This window comes from Cynara cardunculus (genome assembly GCF_001531365.2).
Source record: "Cynara cardunculus var. scolymus isolate 2C chromosome LG 17, CcrdV1, whole genome shotgun sequence".
NCBI classification, from domain to species: Eukaryota; Viridiplantae; Streptophyta; class Magnoliopsida; order Asterales; family Asteraceae; genus Cynara; species Cynara cardunculus.
The window spans coordinates 37,638,526-37,649,470 of NC_037544.1; the positions used below are offsets into that span (position 1 = coordinate 37,638,526).

General features: G+C 36.7%; 3 protein-coding genes across 11 annotated transcripts; 1 reads left to right on the forward strand and 2 right to left on the reverse strand.

Moving 5' to 3' along the window:
* The first annotated feature begins 745 nt into the window (after positions 1-745).
* LOC112500770 lies at positions 746-5,364 on the forward strand. Its single transcript, XM_025104350.1, has 6 exons — positions 746-2,531; positions 2,935-3,368; positions 3,735-3,896; positions 4,465-4,540; positions 4,665-4,820; positions 4,911-5,364. Exons 1-6 carry the CDS (start codon positions 795-797, stop codon positions 5,037-5,039), a joined length of 2,694 nt encoding a protein of 897 aa, XP_024960118.1. The 5' UTR covers positions 746-794; the 3' UTR covers positions 5,040-5,364.
* A 246-nt stretch (positions 5,365-5,610) lies between these two features.
* On the reverse strand, positions 5,611-8,138 carry LOC112501226. Of its 8 annotated transcripts, none has more exons than XM_025104935.1 (10): positions 8,054-8,137; positions 7,501-7,630; positions 7,212-7,422; positions 7,067-7,119; positions 6,632-6,668; positions 6,482-6,547; positions 6,296-6,400; positions 6,070-6,226; positions 5,877-5,953; positions 5,611-5,796 (listed from the first exon to the last, which is right to left on the reverse strand). In XM_025104935.1, exons 2-10 carry the CDS (start codon positions 7,605-7,607, stop codon positions 5,731-5,733), a joined length of 879 nt encoding a protein of 292 aa, XP_024960703.1. In that variant the 5' UTR covers positions 7,608-7,630; positions 8,054-8,137; the 3' UTR covers positions 5,611-5,730. The 8 variants fall into 8 exon arrangements, with proteins under 8 accessions (XP_024960703.1, XP_024960702.1, XP_024960700.1 ...); XM_025104934.1 differs by having other exon boundaries at positions 7,501-7,660; positions 8,054-8,123; XM_025104932.1 differs by having other exon boundaries at positions 7,212-7,630; positions 8,054-8,138.
* A 1,398-nt stretch (positions 8,139-9,536) lies between these two features.
* On the reverse strand, positions 9,537-10,873 carry LOC112500656. 2 transcript variants are annotated; one of them, XM_025104191.1, is made up of 5 exons: positions 10,595-10,873; positions 10,348-10,500; positions 10,091-10,266; positions 9,908-10,016; positions 9,537-9,804 (listed from the first exon to the last, which is right to left on the reverse strand). In XM_025104191.1, exons 1-5 carry the CDS (start codon positions 10,712-10,714, stop codon positions 9,778-9,780), a joined length of 585 nt encoding a protein of 194 aa, XP_024959959.1. In that variant the 5' UTR covers positions 10,715-10,873; the 3' UTR covers positions 9,537-9,777. The 2 variants fall into 2 exon arrangements, with proteins under 2 accessions (XP_024959959.1, XP_024959961.1); XM_025104193.1 differs by having other exon boundaries at positions 10,348-10,470; positions 10,595-10,865.
* Between the last annotated feature and the right edge of the window lie 72 nt (positions 10,874-10,945).

Below are 10,945 nucleotides of genomic sequence, written 5' to 3' on the forward strand. Positions count from 1 at the left end.
ATTCATCCCCACAAAATCGAAAATTATGGCACGTGTTTAATGCGCTCTTTGGACGTTTCAAACTTAGCGAACTAAAACATCTGGGTAGCTAAAGGAAGGGAAATCAACCGAGACCCTGTTAGTAGCGAGTCAAAAAGGTTTTCGGTAAAAATAAGATTTCCAGAAATTGACAAAGCGGATTGGCTTTGGGCCTTTTCTGTGCAGCTTAGGCGGAAGACCTCCAGTTACTGGTTATTTCGGCAAACCATTATCTCCAAAAACATTGTGTTTTTTTTTTAAATCTTAAATAATCAATGGAAACACTTAATTAACCGAAGAATATGAAATTTATTATAAAATTATTTTTTTTTTTATTACAACAACTCGCGTCTATCATGGCGCATATAGATCAAATCAAGGTTTTGTAATTTGAGAAACGATGATCGCAATTATATTATCTTGATTCGTTAATCCCGTTTTAATCTAAAACTTGAGCGTTAAAAAAAATGAGACATATATTAGTATGTGTAAGCTCAAAGATAATCACTTTTATGGATATATAACTCGGAAATTATTTGAGCGCAAGCATAAAGATTTTGTTGATGAATAAATAAAAATGATGATGGGCCTCAGCCCTAATCTCAAATCAACAGCCCAACCCAAGTTCTGAACTTTGGTAAATGGTAATGGTTTGGATAGATTTAATGGCGCTTTGGCGGGAATTCCATCAATCTTCCTCCAAAACCCTAACCGTCTTCCATCTATCAACGCTTTTCTCCCATCACTTCCATCTTCAACTCAAAACATCTACAGACATGACGCTTTTAAGGTCTAGAGAAGTTGTTTCTGTAACTCAAAAGGATCTTTCGCCTACATCTGGGGTTGAAATCCAACCATTGACACCCGTAAAGGAAGTCGAGCCCACCAATAAGTCGTCATTTCAAACAACTCCAAGTTTGGTTCCAGCTTCACATAACCCAGGCTCAGTGGCTACTACGGCTTCCGGCTCTATTTCCAACCAAGGTCTCAGAAGGAGTGCCAGACTCTCTTCTAAATCGCCTTCGTATAATGTTGGTTTTACAACGAAAAGGAAGCTTGTAGATCTTCAAACTGGTCAACACCCTAGTGGGATTAATGCTTCAGGTTTGTTCCGTGTGGATGGGAATGGAAAGGTATCTGGTGCTTCTCGGAGCCGTGTACGTAATGTTGGGGTTTCAAGGGAGTTGTTAGATACTGCCGACGACTGTGAAGCAAATAGAATGTTGCTGTCTGATTTGGGTACAGAACAATATGATGAAGAAGAGGTACAGAGTGTGAGGAAGTTGAAGAGTCCAAGGCTTCCCAGTGTTGATGTTCAAGTAATGGATTCTGAATCGGTTCAGGAGGATGATGCAGGAAAGGGATGTTTAAAACTACGATCAGGTAAGGAGCTTTTAAAACCAGCGGTTAAGCATGTTGCTGATGATAAAAAACTGTCTGCTCCTGAGGACAACAGGGAAACGAGAGAGATAGAAAGTGATGCTGTTGTTAATAGAGTCGAACAAGGGAGTCTTACAATTGAGCCAAAAAGAGGCTCAAGAGGTAACATAAATGGTAGTGAGAAGGCTTGGAAAAGGTCCAGCAGAGAAGATAAAAAGAAAGGGGCGTTAGTGGATGGTGACGGTCATGAGGAATCAGGTTTAGAGAAAAAAATCAAGATGATATCTGGTGAAGAATCTGAGACCAGAAGCAAGGCAACAATTGGCGAAGAAATGGATATTGATCTTGTGAATGGTGTCGATGATACCGTTAAGAGGGATATAAGTAGACTCCGCATGAAAGAAAAAGGGAAGGGGAAAGTAGTCGAGATCGATTCATCATCAAATTGCAGCGAGATGGTTGATTCCCATGTGAAATCTAAAGAAGCAAGTTTGATGGATAGTACAGTTGCTGAAACTGTGAGCATGGAGATGGCAGCTATTGAAAGAGCTGCCACTAGCACTAGCGCTAGAAGGGGCAATATGGAAAGGTTTAAAAATGTAGCTAAAAGAAATGCTTCAAGATTTGCTTATTTCTCTGCTCAAGAGGAAGAAGACGACCCTATTGTAGATGAGGTTGAACTTGAACTGCCACAAATGGAAGCAAATGATGAGGTGGAGGATTGGCCTGGTCCATTCTCAACCGCCATGAAAATAATTAAAGATCGAGCAGCAAACATGCCTGCTCAACAGAAAATTTTGACTTTAGATAAAAGTCACTCTGTTCCATTAATATGGGTTCCCAAGGAGAAACAGCAAAACGATCGCCCGAAGAAGGTGGCTCCATCCCTGCAGGAATTATGCATGACAATTATTGCCGAAAATGTGGATGCAATAATCTCCCTTGAAAACGTGCCGGATGTACTCAGACACAAGCTTACTCATCTGCTTTGTGATTGTCGGAAAATGAACACCCACTTCTTTGACCTCCTTGCAAGCGGATCTCCTTCTGAGATACGTATAAAGGATTGTTCATGGTTAAATGAGGAACAATTCACAAAGACCTTTGAAAGGAGTGATACTAGTAATCTCAAGGTGAGGTTCTTATCCTGCAAGTTGGTTCATTCTTTATGTTCATTATAGATTCTTATACAGTAACCCCATGTGATCTACTTGTTTTAAAAATATAAAAATATTTAGTGAATGCATTTAGTTGTATCACAATAGCATATGACCTGTTTATTGCCTTTTGGTTTGCATAATCTATATTTGACGCATGTAACTGCAAGCTTGCCTTTTGTAGTGAATTGCCATAAAAGTGTCTCTTGCAGGAAGTTTGCACTAAGATCTACTTTGCCTCCTTAGCTTGAAGCTACGAACATTTTTATGTGTGAGACTAAAGATGTTAACAACCACATGAGAATATTCACATATGCCAGGCATGTTTTAATACCGATCGTCATTCTGCTAAGAATGGGTATTTGAATGTCTGATTTAGGTACTACAACTGGATCAGTGCGGGCGATGTTTGCCAGACTACGTTTTGTTTACCACCTTGGCTCACTTGCCAAGTAAGTTTTCGGCGTTGACTAATATATCCTTGAAAGGTGCATGCCGTCTCTCGGATGCTGGGCTGAGTGCTCTTGTTGCTTCTGCACCTGCTTTGAGATCTATTAATCTTGGGTGCTGCTCTTTGCTCACTTCTGATGGTATCATTGATTTAGCTGACAAGCTAGGACCAATCCTTAAGGAGTTGTACATAGATGAGTGTTTTGGTATTGATGCTACACGTATTCTGCCTGCACTATTGAAGCTAGAACATTTGGAAGTGTTGTCTATCTCTCGCTTTGAAATGGTTAATGATTCTTTCATCAGACAATTTGTGGCTGTTCGGGGTGAGAAGATGAAGGAGCTTGTCTTGGCAGATTGCACGTGAGTTTTGTTTTTTTTTTTTCCCTTTTTGCAGGATGGATGTTGATGTTGTAAGGGTGACCAGATGATTTGTCTTTCTACAGTATACATTTTTTTTATTAACCTGGATATCCAACCCGCTATGCAAGCTGACTAATCCTAGGACGACCACCCGCATCGCGGGTAGCCCGGAGTCACTGCATTTGAACCTCCGTGGCCACAAGGGGATTTTTATTCCTGGGACCTCCAAGCACTTTTAACCTTTGGAGTCCAAGCTCAAACCAATCGGCACCACCCTTGTGGTTATACATTCAGTATTTCAGAGTTTGTATGTCCATACATGCTTTACCTCTTATTGATCATGCTTGCTTTGTTTAATTTGGTTAGGAAATTGACAGATAAATCTTTAAAAGCCATCGCTGAAAGTTGCCCTGGGTTATGTGCAATAGATCTAACCAACTTGAGTAAATTGACGGACATTTCAATAGAACATCTTGCAAATGGTTGTCAAACAATTCAAACAATGAAATTTTGCCGCAATGCATTCAGGTTTGTCAATTTTCTTCTATTTTATGTTTTTAAGCAGAATGATAAACGCTGTGTTTTAATTGTTGACATTTATTTTTGTACCTTCCTTGAGTATTAGACAGGGAAGTCCATGCTTTATTGTTGTATATGGTACGAATGTAGAGTTTTACTTTCCCTTTGGTGGAAGTGTTCGTTCGAAGTGATTTGGCTCTAAATATACAAGTATGGGCATGAGGTACTAATTACCACAAATATCAAAAAGTTAGAATGATGGTCTAATGATTAAGGGAGAAAATTCTAAGTGCATTCATATTTTTGTCTCTTTCTTAATTAGGTTCATTTCTAATGCCATTTAGTAATTGGTTCATTGTAGGGAAGGGATGGGTGCACCGTGATCCTAAAAGAAGAAAACTGTTGTAAATGTGTTTGGCCTTTAATTCTCTTGGTTGTGTGTGTGTGACGTAGATGTCCTGGTTGTCTGTTCTGACATGATACACTGTAACTGTGTGCTTATTTGATTGCTTTTCTTCTATCACCATGCATGGTTTTGGTTTATAAGATAGCTGATAATTATCCAATAACGTGACAGTGATGAAGCTGTAGCTGCATACGTTGAAGCCTGTGGAGAACCTTTGAAGGAACTGTCGCTCAATCATGTTGATGAGGTTACCTTCTTTTAACAACCATTACATTAACCTGTTTCAGTTGTTCATCATCTTTGTATGGGTTATATATAGATATATAAGTGGGTTGGTTGGTTGGTTGGTTTGTTTGTTTGTTGTTGTTCAGGTTGGGCACCACACTGCTTTATCACTTGCGAAACATGCAAGAAATTTGTTAACTTTGGATTTATCTTGGTGCCGCAATATGACGAATGAGGCCCTGGGATTGATTGTAGATAGTTGTATATCATTGAAAATGGTCAAGTTGTTTGGGTGCACACAGGTATGGATGGAAACGAACAAGATATCTAGTAGTTGATGGTAAATTGATAATAATAATTCATTATTGATAATTAAATTGGAATGGATGCAGATCACAAATGTGTTTATAGATGGACACTCGAATGAAGAGGTGAGAGTTACTGGTTTGAGAGGGAGTCAAATATTGAAGAACACTCAAGTGCATGATCACAGTTTTCCGTTGCGATATTCATCAGTCTGAACACAATTTCAGCATGTTTGATGCCTCATTTTGTTATGGAATTTGGATAGCATGATGATGATTATGATGTTGTCTTTTTTTGGAAGGAATATATCTGTATATATAGTTGATGATGTAAATGAAGGAGGCATTTTGCATGGAATGAATGGTTGATGATGTAAATGAATGAAGTAGACTACTGAAACTTGAAAGTGGAATGGATAATTGGTTGTTGCTTTGCTTAATTGTCTCTTATTTTCATTTTGTACTTCTATGATTGATCTTCTTGGCCATGATGGTAAATTGCTGGAGGCGTATGAATTCATTGAGAATATGCCAATTAAGCCAGATTTAGATGCTTGGGCAGCTTTCCTTGGTGCCTGCAGAATCCATGGAAATCTTGAACTAGCACTACATGCAGATAGGCTTAACCCCTTCAGCCCTAAAATGTCAGTCATGTAATTATACGACAAAGCTGGTAGATGGGAGGATGTTACAAGATTGAGAGAATTATTGGATGAAATGGAGACGAAAAGAATATGTTGGCAGAGTTTATTGAGGTAAAGCATTAATATATACACTGAAGCTGATAGAGGCAGAACTATTCATCTGTTTAAACTATGTAAAGTGATGTACATTTTTACAGTATTCAGAACCTTTTTTGTTGTTTGTCATTGGGTTCTTTTCCATGATACAGGAATGTGTTCATGTATTATGCTCTGTAGCAAAGCAAGTACGTTTTATCTCTTGATAATTGTGGGCTGGCCCGATCAACCACCTGATAAATGATGTTAAAGCAACTTCAGAGAAAATCAAGAAAAATCAATCAGAAGCTAAGAAAATTGTGTGGTATAATACCTTGAATCCTATCTTTTGGTACAATTCCTGTGCAGCTATGTTGTTCCTGTTTACATACACATACACTTGTTCTGCACCTGTGAAATTAAAATCTAGGTTAACCATCAAGCATATGATTCCTTCTACAATGATACTCATAGTCTCAAGCATATGTTTACGCTGTTTAAGATAATTAACGAAATACAAATCTCACCATCTGATATGGCAGACTCAATGGCAAAATGTAACATGTTTCTTGCAATACCCTGCCGACGAGCTGATTTGGCTACACATAAGTTTGCGATATAACCATATTGATTTTTTGGCTCTTTTCTCTTTGTACTGTAAAATATAGGTGCTTTCACTTTTTCCTGAGATTCAACATACTTGTTAGTTCATCTATAGTTGCAATTGGCATTATGCATCAAAATGGTAATTACCCCAGGAAAAGTCTCTCCATGCAAGAAGGGTCGGATGCTGACATCGAGGGTTCCAACTATGCTCTTCAGTACAGTATGTCTCTCACTCCCATGTTCTTTCTTTACCTAATCAAGGTTCTTCCTTTACCCAGGAAAAATAAGCTAAAAAGTATAGGAAGCAAAATCACAATGGGTCAAAGCTTATACCGTAACAATGCAGGCACTTTTTTGTCCAGGTTTGGTTTTGCACTGCCGTTTTAGTGCATTAAACTCCTAATCAAAGTCAAAACATTGTGAATGACACATTTACAGTTATCCACTTTCGGGGAAAAAAATAGTATGCCATAAGGACCCTACCTGCTCTGTAAATTTCCTTTTGTAGCTATCAGCAAATCTGTGTTTTTGAGAAGAGTTTAGTATCAGTTGCATTCATTACTTCCATTTTCTATACGTCAAAGGCATTTGTACTGGTCATCTCAAGTCTGTAACTGATCCATATAATATGAGAAAAATGATGCTTATGAACTTGTAAAATTAGGTTTGTGCATGCTACTGTGGATTTTGCTTGGTAATTAGACAGGAAAGCTTTGCATGCCAAACAATTTTTCATAATTATCATCTGTGAAGGAAAAGAAGTTGTTGGTTGGGTCTTTTGGAATTTGAAAATACTTGTATATGCAACCAGATGCAGTGAACTGTACAATTGTGCTTTGTAAAGGCGTAAAATCAGAAATAAGACTATATGTTGATTAAAACACATAGTGAGAAGCCTACTCAATATATAGTTCATACCGATCATCTTTCCTATCTTCCCAGTGTGTTTCTGCCCGCAGCCATGCCGCTGTCTGCCACAATCAGCAAACAACAGATGCCAACACAAGTTAGCTGAGTGAGAGAGATCCATTTCTTGTTTTCTGAAGAATTTATGAACACTTGCCCAATATTCTTCATCAAGCATCGCCTCACGTGCAACAAACTGCCCAAACTCATGTTTCTTGTCTTGAACAAATATTTGATCAACCTGTTGCAGACAGTCAAGTTGAAGATGGGTCTGACTTGTAGGTTGTAGCTGATAACCCGAGTTTTTCTGAAGCTGTACTGATATTTCTTCTTTCTTTATGCCCTGTGAAGATCCTGAACTCATTATCCTGTTTATTTGCAGAAGCTTATTATTGGCCAGAGAAGACTTGCTGATACAAAGGAAATCTGAAATAGCAGAAACTGACATTGTGATCATCTTTGGGGTGGAAATTCTTGGATAGTTTTGATGATTCGTGGCTCCATAGCAAGCAGGCATCAGGAAGGCAGGCTTGTGGATTCCGATTGTCGTCATCAGAGGTTCTTCTAGCAATTCCTCTGAACCCCAGGTATGATATTATTTCTTAACTTGGATATGTGAAGAACATAAAAGTCTTGAAGTTTATTGTTTAAAGTGCAATAATGAGAGAGAGAGAGAGAGAGAGAGAGAGAGAGAATGCAATGATGGAGAAAAGATGAGACAAACCCACAAGCCATAAAAAAAAGAAACCACTAAATTATGCTTTAGGTAGCTGGTGTAGCTTAAAATACAAGAGAAACATATAAATTTGGAGTGATTTAAACATCAGAGTTGCGTAACACAATTAGCTACCTGCAAGGCCAACAAAAAGTCTTAAGAAAGAAAACATGGTGCTATAGATTTTCTAGTGTCTTTTTTTTTAGATGGTTGCTAGAAAATGAAGTGGATTCTAGAAGACAAGAATGTTGAGAGACAGTAAGTAGTGTTAAGAGGTAGGATACCTGGTTTTTGCTAGAAAATGAAGTGGATGGATGTTTTGATATTTTAAGGGATGAGATGGAAGAGAAGGGGAGAGCATTTGGTTGATGTTCATGTGGGAGGCTTTTGGCCACCACTTTTTCTTGTACCTATATAATATATTTAATCGATATGTCTTTTGCTTACAAATCAACCACTGGAATTGTTTGTATACATTTGCAAGAATAAGTTATATATATATATATATATATATATATATATATATAKAKAGAGAGAGAGAGAGAGAGAGAGAGAGAGAGAGAGAGGAGCGATCAAATGAAAACACTTTAATTTGTAAAAACCATAAAAACTACTATCATCCGTCGATTTCATTGTTTAATTTTATGAAATTTTTTCATGAAATTGTTTCACATATGATTATGAAATTATTTCATATACTACTTAATGAAATTTTAATAAAACTGTTTCATGTATTTCTCTAAAATTAAAATAATGAAGATGATAATATTCATGATTAACATTCTACACAATAAAAATAATTAATTAACCTTTCATAATTACAAAAAAATGAACAAAATGAAAAATTATGATTGATGGAATGAGGTTTTTACGGTTTTTACAAATTAAGTGGTTTTCATATGATCACTCTCCTCTATATATATATATATATTCTTTATTTTATTTTTAACAAAAACAAAATAAATAACCAGTAAGAAGTTGTGTATTGAAATTTTTGTAAGAAAAATGTGTTTTTTTAGTAATTGAAGCATTCTTGAAATCAAATAAACTGGAGTTTTTTTTTCTTAGAAAAAATGTAATGTTGGATCAAATACCTAAATATAAAAAATTTGAATGTTATTAAATATTGAAAATAAATACCTGTTTTCAAGAAGCAAACAAAAAGTTGAACGACCACAATTACAAGCAGCCTTTCTCATCTTTTATTTATATATATATATATATATATATATATATATATATATATATATATAGTATATAAAGAAACAGAGGTGAGTTATTATACAAGCTTTTATATTTGTATAACCAATATACCTCAATTTCAACCGTCCATTTAATTTAATGAATATGTTATTTCATAAAAATTTTGATTGTTTTATAATATAAAATATTGATCATACTTAATGAACTTTAATATTTTATATAAATATGTTTCAAATCTTTTAGTTTCTGTCCAAAATATTTATTTACTCTCACTTTCTTTATTCGCCTTCTTTTATTTTTAGAACAATAGATTTCACAATTTTCTGAACTAAAATATGGTTAAGATTTGTGACACTGTTTTCCTCTTTAATTTTTGTATTCCTTTGTTCAACATTTGCTCACCAAATTTATTTTCACCATTTTGATCTTAAGAAAATGATATCATTCCAAGTTATGAGTCAAAGATTATATGTTCATTAGGTAAAGTTGAGTTGAGGAGGGGGAAATTGGTATAAAATACTGATCCTTTTCATCTTCCTTGTTTACTTCTTGGAGAGGAGTCGGGAGGGTGGAAGTAGGGCATAGTTATTACAAGCAATAACCAGTCTGAGTTTCTCACCTTCTTATATTCCTTTACCATACAAACAGCTTTCCAATTCCAAAATATACAGATAGTGATGGACCTCCTAAAACATTTGATAGATATATGAACAAGTATATTGAGTTGGCCAAAACCATATATGCCAATTTCAGCATCTGGGTCTTTCCTTAGAGCCAAGAAGCAGCTGATGAACAACAAACGCATTCAACTTGGTGGTGATTCCAGGATGAGCTGCAGACAGACAGACAGACAGATAATGATAACAGACTCAGATTCATGCTATCACTACTTACTGCTATTTGAAATAACTAAAAAGGAGAGAGAGAGATTTTACTTGATCATTTGAGGAGCAACCATGGGTTAAAATGGTCTCAACCCTGTCAAGGGATGCCTCTAATCGACCAGAGTTCATGTTAAATAATGGTTCACCAGTCCCTACACCTCTGTTACCAAAAAAACACACACACACATTAGCTACTATATTTCAACTTTGAATTCAGAAAATGTATATACTTGCCCTGTAAATTCAGGAAGAACATAGTCTGCCCTCCATCCGAAACGCAAATCTACACCAGGGTACAAACCAAGACAGGTCTTATTCCGAATGCGAGATACCCCGTCCCCACCTAAACAAGTAGTCAGCTTCCATTTCCAACCAGTTGTATGCAACTGAAAACTATGACCAATTCCTACCTGCATCGTTATTATTATTATTATTATTATTACATCAACAAGGAGAGACCTGTTGATTGATTGATGATGGTGTAGTTAAACCTGGAGATTGAGGAATTTGGTTAGTGGGATCTTCTTGGAAACAAGGCGAACATCATGATGCAAAGGCTCGTAAATGAATTTCCATCTTCGGTCATGTGATAAAGGCTTCAAAACCAGCTTTGCCTGGCATTCGTTGGTTGGGGCATTGTAGAACTGGAACAGGAACAGGAACAGGAACAGGAACAGGAATAGGAACGGGCAATAGCATAGTATACGTGAAAATGTTTGTTTAAAGAAATGAAATTACCTCCAAATTAAGACCAACACGAAACCCTTGAATTTGTTCCCTAAACTTCAAAAACAACTCCGATGGCATCAAATCTATGCTGTATAATTCATCCCATGATTTGGGTTCTTCGGCCGCCATCTGAATCCGATTACAAGTCAAAGCAAGAAAGAATTGTAGTAAAAGAAGGTTAAGGTTGGCATGCGGCTTCTTAGAAAAAGGCTAGGAGCTATTCTCCGCCTTCGCAATCCAAGGAAGAGATTGGATAGAAAATGAAAAGCATTCCTCCTACTACTCTACTGTGTCTATTTCTTTGGTATTGGATATATAATTTCAGGAAACTTGGGCTGGGCTGGGCTGGGCCGGGCCATT